At 37.9% G+C, this 21,390-nt stretch overlaps 1 protein-coding gene across 7 annotated transcripts in view; it reads left to right on the top strand.

The window, feature by feature from the left end:
* The window catches only part of BEND6 (BEN domain containing 6), a 59,557-nt gene that overhangs the window by 31,343 nt on the left and 6,824 nt on the right, over positions 1-21,390 (top strand). For 6 of the 7 annotated variants that reach the window (XM_072832535.1, XM_072832532.1, XM_072832536.1 and 3 more), the window contains 4 exons: positions 1,390-1,567; positions 16,425-16,645; positions 18,113-18,305; positions 19,314-19,450. In XM_072832535.1, the coding sequence (XP_072688636.1) occupies positions 1,390-1,567; positions 16,425-16,645; positions 18,113-18,305; positions 19,314-19,441 (720 nt within the window). In that variant the 3' untranslated portion in view covers positions 19,442-19,450. The remainder of the gene's footprint in view (positions 1-1,389; positions 1,568-16,424; positions 16,646-18,112; positions 18,306-19,313; positions 19,451-21,390) is intronic. The other variant, XM_072832537.1, reaches the window with a different exon arrangement.

The following is a 21,390-nucleotide window of genomic DNA, read 5'->3' as shown; positions in this document are numbered from 1 at the left end:
ACACACTAAACTATTTCTGTTTAACCAGTTTCCTCAGCACCTATCTGTCTCCTGACCAGGACACAAGGACTATTTGGAGTCTTTACTTGCTTTGAAAAAACTCTGGAGAGTCTGGTTGCTTTCTCTTGTCCAGCTGTCTAGATACTAATTTTGGACATTTCTGATTTATAACTCAGAGAGGCACCATGTTGCCCTGATGTAATGCTGGACATGGGGCCTCTTTAGGGAGTTTTTAATGCACTGAGAAGCAAGGAGCCAACCCTGTTGTTCTAGGATTGCTCCTCGTTTATATGAATGTTTCTATCATATATCCTTACCCCTGTGATGCATCTCCCTTCCCTGGAAACAATGGGATCATGAAGAGCAAAGACACTTGAATTTGACTTCCTGCCATTCCAGATCCTTATTCTCCAGGCTTTTACTGACACCAGAATGTCTCTTCCCTTCCTGTGCAACAGAAACTTTCTTTATGTCATATCTTCATCTCTTCCACTCTGAAGTTTATTTTTAAGAATTTATAATCCAGGGCCACCTGGATGGCTCAGTTGTTAAGGATCTGCCTTCAGCTTGGGTAATGATCTTGGGGGTTCTGGAATCAAGCCCCATATTGGGCTCCCTGCTTAGCTGGGAATCTGCTTCTCCCTCTCCTTCTCCCTCCGCCCACCCACCCCCCACCTAACTCATGCTCTCCCTCTTTCACCTGGATAAATAAAATCTTTTTTAAAAAAATAAGTAAAATAAAAATGAAAAATAAAAACTTTATACTCCAGCTTTTTAGATCTCTTCATATATATATATATATATATATATATATATATATGCAAACAAGCTTGGTAATTTGAGGAAATCATTTTCTGTCTCAATACAGCCTGGGTTTTACAACTCAAATGCATATATTTTCAGACTATTGTCTTGCTATTGACCTTAAAGCATGAATGCTTTGTTCTAGGTGAATCTTCTCTCTCTTTTCTCTGATGCAATAAACCCCAAAATTTCTCAGTCTTAATAGAAAGGCTGTGAATAAAAAGTTAGGGGGGATATGGAGGGTGAGATGAGTTACAAAAATTTGAATGGCAGGTTGATTCTTCTCTGTTAAACTATTTTCCTACTTTATATTCTTCACTGAAGTTAGACAGAATCCTGATTTCTGCTATGTGACAGATGTGTGCATGAAACTTTGATGCCTTTCCTTTTTCTGAGCTCCCCTGGAGATGGGAAGACAAAGCTGAGGGTAGTTCAGTAGATAGGGCAACTCTTCATCTGGAGCAGTAAAGGCCTGGGAGATGAGGGATTTGTAGGTCTGATTAAGTCCCTTCAGCATGCAGAACATAGGATAAACCATTAAAGTCACTTTGAAGCTTCTTTTGTTGTACCTGCCTTGTATTTTAGAGAGACCCATTTTCAGGAAATGCCTTTCTGCCTGGTGAGAGCTCCAGTGAGGATGAAGAGCCTTTAGCAGACTTGTCAAAGGAGGAATTGTGCACGAAAATAAAAAGCCTGAAACAAAAATTAACAAACACCCGGAAAGAAAACAGCCGACTTCGACAGTCTTTGGTCATGCTTCAAGGTAAACTTTGAGAAAAATTGACATTTTTAAATAATAGGAAAAATATGTAATGAGTGGAAATTATTGTAAATCAGCTGTCAAGAATGAAAAAGCAAATCAATATGTTAGAGGAGGGGATCCCTAGGTGGCTCAGCAGTTTAGCACCTGCCTTTGATCCATGGTGTGATCCTGGAGTCCTGGGATCAAGTCCTACATCGGGCTCCCTGCATGGAGCCTGCTTCTCCCTCTGCCTGTGTCTCTGCCCCCCACCTTTGTCTCTCATGAATAAATAAATAAAACCTTTAAAAAAATGATGTCTTGCCTTAAAGAAAATATGTTAAAGTAAAAAAATCAAAAATCACATTTTAAGAAAATCTCTTATTACATAATTTAATACAGAAGCACTATTCTTGAAGCCTTTAGTTTATATCTTAGAGAATATTAGATTATTTCCACAAAATACCTAATGTCATATTCATTTAATAACATTCAGTGGATATTTATTGAGCATTTAATAGAGGCTACTCACTATGTTAGGCCCCAGAGAAAAAAGATTAGTAAGACGGAGCAAATATATTAACATATTCATGATATGCTTACTTCATTCCCCTCTGCTAGTGAAAGCACTAGAATATGGGGCTTCTTATGATCCATTATAGTACCATTGAAATTAAAGATCCTGTATATTGAACTGTAGATTTGGAGTTGGGAAGAGTAGTCTGGGAAAATAATCACATTCCATCAAAGACTGATAAAGGAGAAAGAGCAGTTAAAAACCACTTGGTGTGGGCAGCCCGGGTGGCTCTGTGGTTTACTGCCACCTCTGGCCCAGGGTGTGATCCTGGAGACCCAGGATTGAGTCCCACGGCAGGCTCCCTGCATGGAGCCTGCTTCTCCCTCTGCCTGTGCCTCTGCCTCTCTCTCTGTGTATCTCTCATGATTAAATAAATAAAATCTTAAAAAAAAACACAAAACACTTGGTGTAATGCCTTTTGTAGGATCCTATATTGCATTTAAGTGTTTATTTTTCAAAAATTACATTTTCCTTTGCAATGAAGCATCTTGCAGTATTTTGTGCTGCTGAATATTTAGCAATCATGTCCTGTGTTGGGCAGCGTTCTGTTGTAAAAACAGTCAATACACAGACCATTTTGAAAAGAAATCCCTCTGGGAATGCCTGGATGTCTCAGTGGCTCAGATCATGATCTAGGATCCTAGGATCAAGTCCTACATCAGGCTTCCCAGGGGGAAGCCTGCTTCTCCCTCTGCCTCTCTCTGTGTGTCTCTCATGAATAAATAAATAAAATATTTAAAAAAAAAAGAAAGAAAGAAAAGGAAAGAAATCCCTCTGGCTGGTGTGTACAAAATGAGTACAAATGACACAAGAAAGAAAGCAGGGAAGGGCCACTCTTGAACAGTATTGCAGTCATCCAGGCTAACACGATGGCAACCTAGCCCAGGGCAATGGCTATGGAAGTAAAGACGACAGTTCCACATAATGTTGGAGACAGAAATGATAGGAGACAAGTAGAACATGGGGATAAGCTAGATTAACAGAGTAATGGCTCACATGCTTTCCATTGAAGACCTCATAATTTTAAGTAGAAGCAGTTACAGCTAAAATGTTTACTCCATCACCAAGCCATTATCTCTTTATATTTTTCAACTTTAAATATTGAACTTTTGTTACCAATGGGTTTTTTTTCTGGTGAGGTTTTTGTGATTTCAAAGAACAGATCATTCTCATTTTTATATAATCTGTCCCAGGACTTAGAATAAGACGAGAGGCTAGTTTATAAAGTTAGCATAAATTGCTGGTTAAAAGTATTGATTTTGGGGTTACAGGCCTTGATTTGAATCCCAGCTTTCCTTACTGGCTCTACAGCTGTGGCCATATCACTTTACTGGGCCCTCAATCCCAGCTTCAATCTTCTCACCTACAGATGAGGGTGGGGGGGGCGTTGGGGCGGTGGCAATCCATCATGTCTTGGTGCCGTGAAGATGAAAAGATCATTTGGAAGAAATGCTTTACCCAAACAAAGCACAATATGGTACTCAATAGTGGTGTTATTGTGTCTGCTTTTTTTTTTTTTAAGATTTTATTTATTTATTTATGAGAGACACACAGAGAGAGAGAGAGAGGCAGAGACACAGGCAGAAGGAGAAGCAGGCTCCATGCAGGGATCCCGATGTGGGACTTGATCCCGGGTCTCCAGGATTATGCCTTGGGCTGAAGGCGGCGCTAAACTGCTGAGCCACCTGGGCTGCCCTGTGTCTGCTTTTATCAACACCAGAATCTGACACAAAAAAAGTGCCCAATTATATGATATTAAAATCCATCAATGGATCCCTGGGTGGCGCAGCGGTTTGGCGCCTGCCTTTGGCCCAGGGCGCGATCCTGGAGACCCGGGATCGAATCCCACGTCGGGCTCCCTGTGCATGGAGCCTGCTTCTCCCTCTGCCTGTGTCTCTGCCTCTCTCTCTCTCTCTCTCTCTCTGTATGACTATCATAAATAAATAAAAAAAAAATCCATCAATAAGTTATGATTCTCTAGCCTGGACTTCTCCCTTTAATGCCAGACTCGTTGTGCAACTGTGTATGTGACATTACTGATAGGTATCTCAAACTAACATGTCTAAAACCATACTCCTGACCTTATCCTTCAACCTGTTTTTTTCTTTCTTCCTCATCTTGGTTGATGCTAACTTCATTGTTCAAGTTTCTCAAACCAAAAAACAATTTCTATATTTCTTTTACATCATACACTCAGTCCATTGGCAAATTCTACTGACTTTACCTTTGGAACATTTCTGGGATACAATCCTTTTTACCACCCCTACTACTACCACTCTAGTCCAAGCCACCATTATCTTACACATAGATTATTATGGTGGATTCCTAGCTGGTGTCACTATTTTTGCTCTTGCTTTTCTCTAATCTATTCTCAGCAAAGTTGCAAGAATAATCCTGTTAAATATAAGTCAGTTCATGTCACTTTTCACCTCAAACCCTTACATGCATTTCCACCTCACTCAGGGGAAAATAAGTCATTTTTATGACCGTTAGTCCTTACATGATCTGGCCATTTCTCTTCTACTTACCTCTCTTGGCCTTATTTTCTGCTACTCTTCCCTCCTCTGTGATCCAGCCACATTGAACTACCTGTTTTTCCTTTGAAGACATCAGACATAATCTTACTTCAGTGTCTTTGTACTGGTCATTTCCTCAGGCTGGAATGTTTTTCCTCCAGATACCCACTTGCTTACTTCAAGTAAGTACACTCACTCCATCCAACACCTTACTCTAAATTCATCTTTTCCCTAAACTCCTTCCTCAGTCTAAAATTTCAACCACTCTCCCTGAAACATTATTTATCCCCCTTCCCCTGCTTCATTTCCTCTTTGGCACTTACAACTGTCTATATAATCTATTGTATATTTAATATTGTATATACAATATTGTACACACACACACACACACACACACACACACAAGTGTACCTCCAGAAACCAAGTCATAGAGTTGTAAAGTCCTGTTATAAATTAGGCACTGTTCTAAGTACCTAGGAAAATCCAGAAAATAAAACAAAGATCCTTGCTCTCATGGAGCCTACTTCTAGTGGGTCAAGACAGTCAAAAAACCACAACAAATAATGAGTAAATTATATGTTAGCTGATAGTAGTATAGGAAAAATAAGGAAGGTAAAGGACGATTGGGATTTGAGGGGGATCATAAAAACAGTCTTTTTAAAAAATATTTTATTTATTTACTCATGAGAGACACACAGAGAGAAGCAGAGACATAGATAGGCAAAGGGCAAAGCAGGCTCCCTGGAGCCTGGGATCACGACCTGAGCCAAAGGCAGATGCTCAACCACTGAGCCACCCAGGTGCTTCCATAAAAACACAATCTTAAATATTATCCTAAATAACATGATCATAGTAGGCCTTTATGAAGCTATGGTTGGGAATTAGGAAGATATAGGAAGTTGAAATTTTATTTGTAATCCAAATAAAAAAGGGTCTAAGAGAAGACTGCAGAATGGTTATTTATCTTTTGCCCACTTGTGCTCTTAATAATCCTTTGAACTAAGAATCAGGGTTCTTCTTTCAGTTTATAAAGTCTACTAACAGAAAAACAGCAGAATGTATATGCCATTTTAGACATTCAGAATGGCAAATGTGTGTATGCTACACGTGCATGTATTATGTATTTGAAACATGTTTTGTGGGCATCCCTGGGTGGCGCAGTGGTTTAGCGCCTGCCTTTGGCCCAGGGCGCGATCCTGGAGACCCGAGATCGAGTCCCACATCGGGCTCCTGGTGCATGGAGCCTGCTTCTCCCTCTGCCTATGTCTCCGTCTCTCTCTCTCTCTCTCTCTCAATGTGTGTGTGACTATCATAAATAAATAAAAAATTAAAAAAATAAATAAAAGATAAAATAGAAGATGAAACATGTCTTGTGGACCACAACTGACCAACACTGTAAGATATAAAATGAAAAAAGATGATATATCTTTTGTATAGAAGATATTAAATTGTAATTATTTTTTTAAGATTTTATTTATTCATTCACGAGAGACACACACAGAGAGAGAGAGAGAGAGAGAGAGAGAGAGAAGCAGAGACCCAGGCAGAGGGAGAAGCAGGCCCCACGCAGGGAGCCCGATGTGGGACTCGATCCCCGGTCTCCAGGATCACGCCCTGGGCTGAAGGTGGCCCTAAACCGCGGAGCCACCAGGGCTGCCCAATTGTAATTATTTTTAAAGAATGAATACATACCTAGGAAAAAGAAAGCATCAACTAAAAATTCTTATAACAAATGAAATTTCAGTAAAGAATCAAAAATCAGTTAAGTTTTGCCCAAGTTTCTTTAAGTATGATATAAAGCTTAAGTGAAATATGTGGGAGTCTCCCTTCTTTCTTGAAACCCTACTAGAGGGATCCCTGGGTGGCGCAGCGGTTTGGCGCCTGCCTTTGGCCCAGGGCGCGATCCTGGAGACCCGGGATCAAATCCCACGTCGGGCTCCCGGTGCATGGAGCCTGCTTCTCCCTCTGCCTGTGTCTCTGCCTCTCTCTCTCTCTGTGTGACTATCATAAATAAATAAAAATTTAAAAAAAAAAGAAAGAAAGAAACCCTACTAGATATAAATTTGAAATGCATAAAAACAAAAGTACCAAGAAAACTCGAAAGGACATCACAGCAGATAAGAGATGCCAATAAAATTTTAGAAACTGAAAAGCAAATGGATGAACAGTAACTGACTAACTGTAGGAACCTGAAAGTTCAGTGTCTGGGATAGGGATAAGGAGGGGATAGAGGTAGATAAATTAAAAAGAAAGAAGCCAAATCACACCACAGAACTATAAATGGTTTAGGATTTGTACCTGTGAAAGGAATTATGATAGTGCTGGTAGTGTGAAAACTGGAGTCATTGAAAGACCTACATAAAGATCTTTTGGGACCATAAAGTCACACATTTTTCCTATGTAGCCTGCAACTGCCACTCCTCACCACAGCAGAAGATGCAGGTTTTCTTCCAGAAGAGATTGAATCAGAGCTATGAACTCAGGGACACTGGGTAGAGCTATGGGAAGGTAATTACTTGAGAAAATCCTCTAATGTGGAAAACAGATCAAAATGAACAAAGAGAAAAATAAGGCCAAAGGAAACAGACACAATTCAGGGAGCAGAAGAAATCTGCATGGGACAAGAACAGAGTAATTTAAGTGAGGAACAGCCAAAGAATAAGGGGATATTGAAATCTATAAATTTTACTGACACCTAGAAATTCAATAAAATGCCTGGAGGTTAAAGTTAGGAAAATCTTGTAGATATTAGAGTAAGAAACTAAGGAAAGGAGAATAGAAAAGATTAAGAAAAATAAAGAATTAGTCCCAGAGGTTGAATGTCCAAAGACAAGAGGTCCTAAAAGATTCAAAAGTGAAGAGGAAGAAGTTATTTAAAAATTAATATCATAAATTTCTATAACTGAAGAACACAAATGTTTACATTAATAGATAATACCAAAAGCAAAAAGACTTGTCCAAGTCATAACATTGTGAAATTTCACCAGAAATAAAGGGAAGATCCAAAGAGAATAAGCATGTCCCATGCTAAAGATTGGGAATCAGAATGGCATTGGACTTTTCACTAGCAACACTGGAAATTCCAAGATAATTAAGCAATGTCTTCCAAATTCTCAATGGAAATGATGTAAATCTAGACTTTTATACCTGAGCAAAATTATCAATCAAGTGTGAGGGTTGGTAATACTTTCCATACAACGTCTCACTAATGTACTTCCTATGATTTCTTTTCCAAAGGCTAATATATGAGGGTATAACCTGTCAATATTAAATCTCATAAATTTCCAATGATTAAAAATGACTTGCTAGTGCAAAATCAGCACATCAATGGAACAGAAAGCATATCCTTCAAATAGAACCTCATATATGATAAAGAACTATCCTAGAGGCACTATGGCATAGAGGTAAAGAGTATGGATTTAAAGGGGCCAAACCACTTGGCCTCAAACCCTGGCTCTGCACCTATTATCTGTCTAACCATGTGCAAGTTGTTTAACCACCCTGTGCCTCAGTTTCCTCATCTCAAAAGAGGAAATAATAAAAGTACTTACCTGGGTGACATGTAAAGCATTCAGAACAGAACCTGGCAATAGCAAGTGCCATGTAAGTTCTTTGCTATTACACTGTTCAGGATCACAAGTCGTCAGGACCAGCTTCATGGATGTGTGCCGTATGTAGTCACTCAGAGCTCTGATCTTAGAAGGGCCCCACGTACTGGTTAAAGGCTCTGCCATCACCATATAAAAATTTTTAAGAAGCTTTGAACAAGAAGTGCTGCATTTTCACATTTGCAATGAGCCTGGAAATTCATGTAGCAAGTCTTGCAAGTTAATCAGGAAAAGGATAAATTATTCAGCAAACGGCTCTGGAAAACTGATATTCCAGTGTGTGCTGGGAGTAGGGGATGCAAGTTCAAGTTAGATTCTCATTTCATTCCATGTGGCACACTAAAAACATAACTATACAGTTTAAATAAAAACCCCATGTTCTGAATTGAGTGGGAAATACTGCTTTAAATACATAATGAAATGTATATCTTTAAAAATTAATAACATGTATTTTCTAATACTGTTCACTGAATAGGCTTAAAAACAAAAACCCAATAGCAAAGAACATTCCCAGCCCCGGACTTGGCTGTATAATAATACTTCCCACTAAAAAGAGCTAGGGTTCCTTGGAGAAATGGGTGATTCCAGAATTTGCACAGGAAGTGTATCAAGATAAGCCATGTTGGGAGCCTAACACAAAAAATCCAGATGAAAATCCTGTCATATCAGAAAACAAGGCAGTTAACAAAGACTATGTGGACATGCCAGTTAAAAGAAGTTCCCAGTGGCCAAAGATGGGACAATTTGAGTATTAATAATAAAGATAACTGCAACAGGTTATCATATATATTTAAGTGCATGAGTTCATAATAGTATTCAAAAAAGAAAAAAAAACCTGAGATCAAAAAAACCCTAATGATCAAATTCGTCATAATGGCAAACACAGATAAAAAAACAACCATTTATCCTGTCATTATTATAGGAAATGAACCTAAGTGTAAACAAATAGTTGATGGGAGGAAGTTTCCCTTTGTACAAAAATTCTAGCTAATAAATGAAGAAGAAAAATATTAGAATATCACCGTTTTGCAACTCCTTATGATATAATGAATCTAAGTGTGGTCATCAGTGATGACTAATATCACAAAAAAACTAACCATGCATTCAATGCTACCTGATAAAATTTTAAAATACTACTTAAATCTAATCAAGCCTCTAGATCTAATTATCAATTTAAGAGTGAATTTACGAAAGAAAAAAAAGAGTGAATTTAGGGAACAGCACCATATGTTAAACACTCATGTTTGTTATGGATAACTCATGTTATGTTATGGATACACTCAGCAAAATCCCACTGTGGGAAATCTTGTAAAACAAACAACCGGGCAGCCCCGGTGGCGCAGCGGTTTAGCGCTGCCTGCAGCCTGGGGTGTGATCCTGGAGACCGGGATCGAGTCCCACATCGGGCTTCCCGTATGGAGCCTGCTTCTCCCTCTGCCTGCGTCTCTGCCCCTATCTCTCTGTCTCTGTGAATAAATAAAAACAATCTTAAAGAAAAAAAAAACAGTTTCTTCAATTAATAAATTCCAAGGAAAAAACTAAGAAAACTTATAATTTCTAGTTTATAACAGACACAGCCAACTACTTGTAACATGTGGACCTTATGTGGATCCTGATTCAGATAAAGTAAAAACAACAATGAGAAAATCAGAGAAATTTGGACATTTACTAGTTTTTTTTAATGACATTGAAGAAAAACTGATAAGTATTTCTAGCTATCACATGTTTTTATGTTTATATTTTTTAAATTTCTTACCTTTAGAAATACTTGTAGAAATATTTACAGATAAATTGAGATGCTGCCTGTGATTTGCTTGAAGTATTCTTGGGGTTGGGGAGAAAATGGACAGGAGTATAAATGGAACAAGACTGGCTGTGAGCTGAAACTGGGGGATGGATATATGGGAGTTTACAATTTTTGTGTTTAAAATTATCCATTAGAAGCTTAAAACTTATATCCAGGCAGAAAAAAACTCACTTATAAAAAGATATTTGAACTATACAAAATATATGACTATTTTACTGATCTGAATGGTGAATGACTTTCTTTTTTTATTTATTTATTCATGAGACACACAGAGAGAGAGAGAAAGAGAGAGAGAGACAGGCAGAGGGAGAAGCAGGCTCCATGCAGGGAGCCCGACGTGGGACTGGATCCTGGGACTCCAGGATCACACCTGGGCAGAAGGCAGGCGCTAAACCGCTGAGCCAACCAGGGATCCCTGGTGAATGACTTTCTAAGCATTAAATAGATTAATAATACACTAAAGAAAAGACTGCTGCTTTAAAATAAAAACTAAAAAATATGTGTATGCTTTCAAAATATCATGAAATTAAAAGAAAAACCCTAAGAAAAATACTTGCAACTTATGACAAATGAAAGGTTAAAATATTTAATATAGAAGGGAGTAAATAACAATAACACAGTGTGCTTATAATACACTAGGTACTCTTATAATCACTTTACAAAAACTATCTAAGTTATTAAAAAGTAGAAAAAATACTAGGGGCAGCTGGCTGGCAGTTGGCAGACCATGTAACTCTTGATCTCAGGACTGTGAGTCCAAGCCCCACATTGGGTGTAGAGATTACATAGAAGAAAAAAAAAAAACCTACCAATATTCTGTGGTCTAATATATAATTCATAGAAGCTTGGATAACCAATAAATAAGTACATATTTAACTTCATAATCATAAAATAATTGCAATTTAAATTTTACTAAAATTTCAACCTATCAAAATAGTGAAGATTATTATTAATGATTAACACCTGTTTTTGATGATGTAGCGAAAACACTGACTTCTTACATTGCTGGTAACCAGATAAGTTGGAAGAATCTTTCTGGAGAGCAATTCAGCAGTATTAGTTGAGGTCAGAAAACATTTATACCTTTGACCCCATTATTATGCTTTCAGGAATTTGTAGCATTGTTGTGATCAAAAATACAAATGAAGATGTATGTGCTACACAGTTCATAAGAGCTTTGTTTGTAAAAAATAAAAAGAGTTTTGTTTGTAATAAAGAAAAATTGGAAGTGGGGCACCAGGGTGGCACAGTCAGCTAAGCAACCCACTCTTGGTTTCGGCTCAGGTCATGATCTCAGTGTTGATGGATGGAGCCCTGAGTCAGGCTCTGTGCTCAGCACAGACTCTGCTTAAAATTCTCTCTTATTCTTTCTCTGCACACCCCCTACCCAAACGCGTTCTCTCCCTCTTTCTTTTGTATGTGTGTATGTATGTGTATTTAAGATTTTATTTATTTATTCATGAGAGAGACACAGAGAGAGAGAGGCAGAGACATAGGCAGAGGGAGAAGCAGGCTCCCTCTTGAGGAGTCTGATGTGGGACTCGATCCAAGGACCCCAGGATCACAACCTGAACCAAAGGCAGATGCTCAACCACTGAGCCACCCAGGTGACCCTCTCCCTCTCTCTTAAACAAACAAGAAAAGTTGGAAGCAACCAAAATTTGAAAAAAAAAAAAAAAAAAAGAACATTTAAATAAATTATAAAACATCAATACCTTAGAATATTAGGGAATCATTAAGGTCATATTTTCAATTGGAAAATAACCCATCAACCCATCATCAAAGTAACCCATCAACCCAGGTGAATGAAAACTTTAATTATGGAGTGTCCATAAAATGCAGTATTAGTCAATAACAAAAAGGAATGATTAACAGATACATATGACAACATGAATGAATCTCAAAACATTATGCAGAACAAAAAAAAGTCAGACCAAAATTTAAAATATATATATGTACAGAATATACCATTTGAACCTATTTGTATGTAATTCTAGAACAGGTAAAACTTATCTCTGGCTAAAGAAGTCAGTTTAGTGGTTGCCTCTAAGGCAAATCCAAGGATTGACTTGGAAGGAACATGAGGCAACTTTCGGGGAGGATGGAGATATTCTGTCTTGTTGGGTGTGCATTAACTGAGTATATCATTTTGTCAAACTCATCTCACTTTACCTACTTAATTTCTGCTCAGACTTTGTGTGAGATCTTGCTTTTGATTCTATGTAAATAAGATCTCAAAATACCATATTTTCCAAGAAGATTTTTTTTTAATTTTTATTTATTTATGATAGTCACACACAGAGAGAGAGAGAAGCAGAGACATAGGCAGAGGGAGAAGCAGGCTCCATGCACTGAGAGCCCGACGTGGGATTCGATCCTGGGTCTCCAAGATCGCGCCCTGGGCCAAAGGCAGGCGCCAAACCGCTGCGCCACCCGGGGATCCCTATTTTCCAAGAAGATTTAACAAAATAGGCAAATATTCAACTTACACTCTTAATTGGAAAAAAAGAACCATGATACAACACTATGTATAGTAGTACAGTCTAGCTACATAAAAGAAAATACATGAATATGAGTAGAGATACACAGAAATGACAAGGATACATTCCAATGAACAAGTCCAACTTCCATTATTAGAAAAAGTCACTAAATATTCTTTACACCTCATTTTATACCAAATTCCTTTTTTCTCTTTACATTCTAGCTGCCTTCTTGCAGTTCCTCAAATACAGAACTTGCATTTCCTTTGCCTCTGATGACTTTCTCATTTCCTCCAACTATTTAATTCCTACTCAGCCTTCAGCTTTCAAATCAATCCTGACCCCCTCAGAAAAGCCCTCCATAGCCCTCCCCTCCCCAAACTGGGTCAAGCACATTATGCCTCTCCCTTGTGGCACTTAACAATTGCAATTTTTCATTTCTTTGCAGGTACCTTGAGTTGGCCAAATTGCAAAGTTAATGGCACTGTTCTCTAGACTGCCCCATTTGCCTAAGACTTCTGATGCTAACTATAAACTCAGATGTTTTCAAAAAGCACCCTCAGGTCCGATAATTGACTAAATAAACTCCCAACTCACTGAAACCTATTATACTCGTAGTTGCATTTATTACAGGGAAAGAATACAAATTAGATCCAGCCAAAGTTGGAAAATACACAGAGGGCAGACTCTGGGTGATTTCCAAATGTAAGCTCCTGTTGCCTTTAGGATGCACTATCCTCCTAGCATTTATATATTACAATATGCATGGAGTATTGTCCATCCAGGAAGTTCACCTGAGCTCCAGTGTCCAAAGTTTTTATTGAGAGTTCATTACATGGGCATGACTAATTGATTGCCTATGTTGAACTCAGACTAATCTTTCTAGCTTTCTGGCTGTGGTCAGGTTCCATGATAAGACTATTGAGTGTGATTGTTCACACCCTGAAATATATCTTAGCATGAGCTATCAGGTGTGGCTCACCTTGAATAACAAAGACACTCCTCTGTCATTCAGAAAATTCCAAGGATTTAGAGCTTGCTTTCTTTCTTTCTTTCTTTCTTTCTTTCTTTCTTTCTTTCTTTCTTTCTTTTTTCCTTTTAAATATTTTTTTTTAATTTATTCATGGGAGACACAAAGAGAGAGGCAGAGATATAGACAGAGGGAGATGCAGGCTCCTCACAGGGAGCCTGATGTGAGACTCTATCCCCAGACCTGGGGTCACGCCCTGAGCCAAAGGCAGATGCTCAAACACTGACCTACCCAGACATCCCTAGAGGTTACTTTCCAAGAACAAGGGAGGCCAGACCTCTCTTTAAGCAGGCCAAATTCTTACTCACGCCATGGTTGCATAACCCACCTCCCGCCGCCCCCACCCAGTCCAAAAGTCCAGGATCACATCTGGTGTGCTCCCAGTCTCTCCTCTAGCACTTAATAGAGTGGCTGGCAAATGTCAAAAATCTACATAACACAGTAGTTTATAGCATCGAATTGGCTAAGTCTGAATTTGAATCTTTGCTCTTCTTCTCACTAATTGTTTTGACCCTGGATGGGTTTTTTAGCCTCTCTCACTGCCTAATTTTCCTCCTCTATAAACTGGGGGTGATGATGATATCTAGTTCAGAGAGCAGTGAGTATTAAATGAATGAACATCAGTAAAGCCCTCAGAATAGTGCCTGGCACAGAATAAAAGCTAGATAAATGTTTCATATTATTAAATGCTCAATGAGTAATTGCTTCTTGAGTTAGCAAATGGGACACTAGAGGTGCTTAGTTAAATATTAATTGAAAGAATATAAAGGAAGATTTTAATAGATTTTACTGTTTTTTCTATTAATATAGTAGTAGATGTATTGATTTGGATGTGTCATCAATATGCCTGATTTTCAGCTCTCAAATCAAATATTAATCCAGATTTTGGCTTAATAATATGATTAAGAAAAGTCTAAAAAATTTTCAGTCTTTTTACTTCTTCAGCAGCCAAAGCCCTCAAACAGTGTGAGTTGTATCAGAGTGGGTTCATAGTGTCTTCCAACTCCATCAAAATGTTATTTGTTCTTAGGAAACAAACTAGATATAACCATAACTAGAGAAGACCATTTTACATGGACACATGAACCTTTGAATGTATAAGTTTCCATCAAAAAAGGAACAAAGAGAATATTCAGCTGATTACCAAAATTCATCCGTAACATGTAAAAACAGTTTTGAATCATGGCAACAAATTTTTTGTGTGTGTGTATATTTTTTTATTGGAGTTCGATTTGCCAACATATAGCATAACACCCAGTGCTCATCCCATCAAGTGCCGCACTCAGTGCCCATCTTTTAACACAAGTATAAGATTGAAAGTCTGCTTTCTCTTATTCAAAGGCTTTCTTGAATTGTTGATATGCTCTTGAAAAGATAATGTAAATAGTTGTTTTCTCTTCGCTGTCCCAGAAAAACCAGTTTCTATATTTTGCCTTTATCAGGTCTTTAACATCCCTATTCCTATTTAGGCATGCAATTAAAAACTTTCTAGGGTTTAAAATATTTCCCAAGATTTAAAGTGTGAATGAAGTCTCTTTGATTCATTAGGCCTTATTTTTTATATTGGAGTTCAATTTGCCAACATATAGCATAACACCCAGTGCTCATCCCATCAAGTGCCTCCTTCAGTGCCCCTCACCCAGTTACTCTCCCCACCCACCCACCTCCCTTTCCACCACCCCTAGTTCGTTTCCCAGAGTTAGGAGTCTCTCATGTTCTGTCTCCCTATGGCAACAAATTTTTATTAATTTGATGAAATTTGACTCCCTGGAAAACCACACACAAAGGTCACTGAAAATTTATTTTAATAAATTTGAATATAAATGGTTTATTTAATGGTCATTTAAATTGGCCTGATGTATCTGGAAGGCGATTGATGATTAATGTCTCCAAATGAGATTAAAACCCTTCAAATAATACTCTTAGCAATTAGAAAAAAGAATCAACTCTTTAAACCATTCATTTTAGGGACGACTGGGTGGCTCAGCGGTTGAGCATCCGCCTTCGTCTCAAGGTGTGGTCCCCAGGTCTGTAGAATGAGTCCCAGTCCCTGCATCAGGCTCTCTGAGGGGAGCCTGCTTCTCCCTCTTCCTGTGTCTCTCCCTCTCTGTGTCTCTCATGAATAAATAAATAAATCTGGTAAAATTAAATAAATAAATAAATAAATAAATAAATAAACCATCCATTTTAGTTCTGAAGTAATGCATATACATTTAAATATAACTAGATGTTTTAAAATTGATTTATTATTAAGCCATTATTAAATCAAAAAATAAAAAGTAAGTACATCCCAACCACTCTTCTTACCATGTTTATTTTCCAAAAGTAGTAAATGGGGCAGCCCCCGTGGCTCAGCGGTTTAGCGCCGCCTTCAGCCCAGGGTGACCAGGAGACCTGGTATCGAGTTCCACCTTGGCTCCCTGCATGGAGCCTGCTTTTCTCCCTCTGCCTGTGTCTCTGCATCTCTCTCTCTCTCTCTCTCTCTCCCTCTCATGAATAAATAAAATCTAAAAAAAAAAAGTAGTAAATGTTAACAGTTTGTTCTACCTATTTCTATACATGCTATGTAATATGTATATATGCACAATTTAAAAATAGGAATAGGGGATCCCTGGGTGGCGCAGCGGTTTGGCGCCTGCCTTTGGCCCAGGGCGCGATCCTGGAGACCCGGGATCGAATCCCACGTCGGGCTCCCGGTGCATGGAGCCTGCTTCTCCCTCTGCCTGTGTCTCTGCCTCTCTCTCTCTCTCTGTGACTATCATAAATAAATAAAAAAAAAATAATAAAAAATAAAAATAAAAATAGGAATATATGCCCCTGTTATTAAAAGTATTTATAAAGGGTTACTTTTTCTTGCCATCAGTGTTACCACAGGCGGTCACGCAGTTTGAAGAATTAGTTGGAATGGCAGAGGCCCTGCTTAAGGGTGGAGGAACCATGTCCACATCTGCATCCACCCTCTGGAGGGCAACAAACAACTCCTCACCAGACTCATTTGCCTCAACGTGCAGTAATTCTAACTCTAATTCCAGTTCACCTATTTCCTTGAAAGCTGAAGAAGAGCATCATACTGATGAAAAACAGGTCAGTTGGAATACCTGCTCTAACTTTCTCTGGGATACAGTAAATGAAAAAATTGAAATAATACTACGAAATAATGGGGCACCTGACTGGCTTGGTTGGTAGAGCATGCTACTTTTGACCTAAGGGCTGTGAGTTTGAGTCCCACGTTGGGTGTAGAGATTACTTAAAAATAAGATTTTTTTTTAAGAAAAGGCTACAAAATGATCATTGTTTTATCAGATAACATTAGGTAACTTTAGGTCATGACCCTAACATTGAAATTACATAAAACAATTTTTTGACGATAAATCAAAACAATATTTGTTTCACAAATATCCAATTTAGAAAACTACAGTCAAATTGTGGTCAAGGATGAGGTCATTAAACTAGAAAATTCTTAAATCAGTGAGGGATAACTATGCATTGAGGGTTACAAAATTATATCATTGATAGAAGGTAAATTTCAGCCTCTGCATGTTGGAAGAATATAATCTTTTCCTACTTCTCCAATTTCTCTTCAAGGAACAGAAGCTAAAAGGACCAGAGTTTCATTAGAATCCAATATCAGTTTTGGAAAATATGCCTTCCAGAGCAATAATTAAATACTAACATCCAACATTTAGGATATTTGAATATTGGTATATCCGTTTCCTTTTGCTATGTCACAGATGGCCACAAACTTGGTGATTTATAATAACCCAAATGTATTATCTCAGAGTGCTGAAGGTCAGAAGTGTGGTAAAATCTAGGAGGCAGCAGGTACATTCCTTTCTGGAGGCTCTATGGAAGAATCTGTTTCCTGCCCCTCTAGGTTATTGTAGAATTCAGTTTCTTGTGGTTGTGGAATTGAGTTCCCCATTTTCTTGCTGACGGGAAACTGAAGGCCATTCCCACTTCTTGAGGTAACCACATTCCCTGGTTTATGGCCCATTCTACCACCTTCAAAACCAGCCATGAAGGCAAAGCCCCTCTCACTTCCAATGTGTCCTCTTCCTTCCGGTCTTGTTTCTGACCCACTCTTCTGCCCCACTCTTCTGCCTCCCTCTTCTGCATTTAAGGGCTCATGTGATAAAATTGGGCCCTGAATAATCCAGGATAATTTCCCCATTTCAATGTCCTTAACTTTAATCACACCCCATATAAGGTCATATATTCACAGGTTCTAGGGTCATGGATAGCTTCAGTGGGTCATTATTCTGCCTACCACACCTAATAGGAGGTGCTGAGGATGGGACTCATCCTTAAACTATCCAATTCCAGATTACATGACAAGAGTTTGTATAAACTCTGAAACAAATACCTCATAAAATTGGGAATTATATCAAAGATAACCCCTGAAATGTAAAATATGTATTAAAAGTAAAATACATCACCTTAAAGAATGTTGATTTTGTTTCTGGTGTGTCTTAACTCGATTAGTAATATATTTATCCAGATACTACTTTCCTTTTCTTTTTCTAATTTCAGTTATTACTTTGTATTTTCTAGTTCAAGATTGAAAAATGGCAGATTTCCCGTTGTAACAAGAGCAAGCCTCAGAAGTTTATTAATGATTTAATGCAAGTACTTTACACAAATGAATACATGGCCACACACAGCCTGACAGGAGCAAAGTCCTCTACTTCGAGGGACAAAGCCGTAAAACCAGCTATGAATCAGAATGAAGTTCAAGAAATTATAGGTAAAATATGATTGTATTACATTGTCACATGAATTTGAAATTATTTTACCATTCAAGGTTAAGTCGTTCTTTCATGTTCTTTTTGTTATTTTTCTATCAAAGAAAAATCTCAAGATAGCCTAAACCTCTTATTAAATATGGTAAATTTTATAGAAAAAAATGTACAGTAGTTATTAAAATGAAACTAAATTTTATTTCACTTATATGTTTGAATTCATAAAATTCATAACTTCAGAAAAATCTATTTCAAAATCCTTTCAAACAAAATTTCAGTAACAGTTTATGTCTTATTTTCTTTCTTATCGTGGTTCTAGATCCTTTAGCTTTTATTCTAGAAAAGTAGGAGCTAATTTCCTACTTATAGTTTATTTTATTTTATTTTATTTTATTTTATTTAAATTCAACTAATTAATATATAGTGTACTATCAGTTTCAGAGGTAGAGTTCAGTGATTCATCAGTTGTATATAACACCCAGTGCTCATTACATCACATGCCCTCCTTCATCCTACTTACAGTTTTTAGGTTAATGCATCTCCTCAAATATAATAATCTAGATTATCAAATAACTTTTTTACAAATATCAAACAAATTTAGGGAATCACTGAATCTAAGTTCTCTATATTTTAATATGCCATTTCTTAGTTGGAAAACAGTCAAAAGAATTTAGTTGTTTCAGCTGATGCTGAGAATGGATAAAAATAAACTAACATTTTGGAGCAAGGGGATCTAGAGTTCAGAGAAGTAGCAAGATTAAAGCTGCAGTACCATAGGAATACAATATGTATGCTCTCAGTCTCTAACATAGACCTTCAGTATCTCTTAGTTTGCTTTGCAGACCCTGCCTATATATTCATGTATTTGAATATCTCATGGGTGTTTAGACTACTTCTGCAAAATGGAGACAAAATTACATTGTGGATTGCCTGATGTCTTATCTTAGTTCACATCTTAAGATGCAAAGGCCTCAAAAAGGATTTTTGTGTGTCATTGTTGTTGTCTTTTACAGGAGTCACAAAACAGTTATTTCCCAACACAGATGATGTTTCAATTAGGAGAATGATAGGGCAAAAGCTAAACAACTGTACCAAGAAGCCAAATTTAAGCAAAAATCTGAACTCTCAGGATATTAAGTAGATCCCTTTGGTAAGTCCTCTCAATCTTCACAATCCTTTCCATGTGGCAAGAAGATGTAATACTTTTATCCCAGGAATATCCCTGGAATTTTTATGAACACTCTGCTAGAAACTCTACTAGGACTCTACTAGGTCCAAGAAATGCTAATAGGTATTTTGTAAAGGTGGAGGTGAGGATGGGGAAGGGGATTTAAACTTGGGGAATGCTAAATTCAGATAGAGATTTTCCTTTTCCAGAATCTTTCAGAGTACTTTTATACTCTTTAATACGCCCAAGTGCACCAGAAATCTTTAAATAGGTGATAGAGTATGTAATGTTTTCCAAATGTTTTTTACTAAGGAATTTTTATTTTTCCTTACGGAATGTGTTTAACTTGTGGGTGGGTGTAGAAAGGGGCCAAAGGTGGGACACTTGATAATTTAGGGAATGTTTCTCTAGAACAGGGGAGATACCCTAGGGAAATCTCGAAGGTATGACGATGAGACTAAATTTACAACTCCAAACAGTGGTTTGTTTGAGGGCCCTCCACTGGCTGGAAGTACTGAGGGGTCTCCTCTGCCATTCTCCCTCCTACTTCTCACTGTCTTTAAATCTTTAAATCAGTTGTTAAAGGGGTGCCTGGGTGGCTCAGTTGGTTAGGTTTCTGCCTTTATCCTGGGATGGAGCCCCGTCCCCTCCTTGGGCTCTTTCTTGGCTCAGTGGAGAGTCTGTTTCTCCCTCTCCCTCTGCCTGGGTTCCCCCTGTGGTCTGTCTCTGTGTCAAATAAATAAATAAATAAATAAATAAATAAATAAATAAATAAATTCTTAAAAATAATCAATTGTTATAGTTTGTATCAGTTTGATAAGGATTTTTACCAAGATGTTTCTAATAGACTAAGAAAAAGAATTGCTTCTAGTGAGTTTTGAAGGAAAGAGACTTTATAGTCAGGCCCTACCCTTAGGCAAACCTGTTTAGTAGAATTTTGTGTTTGCTTTAACACGTCAGTGTGCTGGTTGGTTCACTTGTGCTCATCCTTCCTCTCTATTATTTTGATGGAAAATATGTGAAAAAAAATATATAAATGTGTTTTTTAAATACTTTTTATTAATAGAGGTATATGGTGACTATATGAGGGCAGGATTTTCCTTCAATTTCCTTGACTTTTACCTTTGACTTTCAATTTAGTTGTTCTCTGCCTAACTCTAGCCACCTTTTTTTTTTCTAGCCACCTTTGAGACCATTTTATTTATCTTTATGTTCTCACTGTGTTTTAAATAGGATTGGAACTGCAAGTAATGCAATAATTCCCCCCACTTGCCTTCCACCCATTGCTGACTACCATCCCCAGCACTCTTGAGGGTAGCTTACTATTTTGCTGTATAAATAAGCCTAGTTCTGATAAGAGTCAAGAGTAAAACAAACAAACAAACAAAAAACATGTTTAGGGCAGCCCTAAACCCCTGGGCCACATTGGGCCCAGGGCGTGATCCTGGGGACCCGGAATCGAGTCCCACGTCGGGCTCCCTGCATGGAGCCTGCTTCTCCCTGTGCCTGTGTTTCTGCCTCTCTCTCAGTCTCTCTCTCTCTCTCTCTCTCTCTCTTTCTCTCTCATAAATAAATAAAATCTCTTAAAAAAAAAAACACGTTTATCAACTGCGGGAAGTAGGGGTTGGTGGAGTTGGGGGGGACTTTCCCTTCGCTCATCCATACTAATAGACTGACATATTTATAAAACATAGGATATTTTTGTCCTTTTTCTCCCAAGTCATTAAAGATTTTAGTAGATTGTAAATCTCACAAATTCCCAGTTAGGAGATAATTGCTTAAATGAACTCTTAGACCTGCTCATTTTGACATTATCTGAATGCATAATAGCTAAGTTCTCTGCAAATTACCATAAAACCAGACTTCTGGGGGGATCCCTGGGTGGCTCAGCGGTTTGGCACCTGCCTTTGGCCCAGGGCGCG

Source organism: Canis lupus, chromosome 7 (genome assembly GCF_048164855.1).
Source record: "Canis lupus baileyi chromosome 7, mCanLup2.hap1, whole genome shotgun sequence".
Taxonomy (NCBI): domain Eukaryota; kingdom Metazoa; phylum Chordata; class Mammalia; order Carnivora; family Canidae; genus Canis; species Canis lupus.
This window is presented reverse-complemented; position numbering and strand designations above follow the sequence as displayed.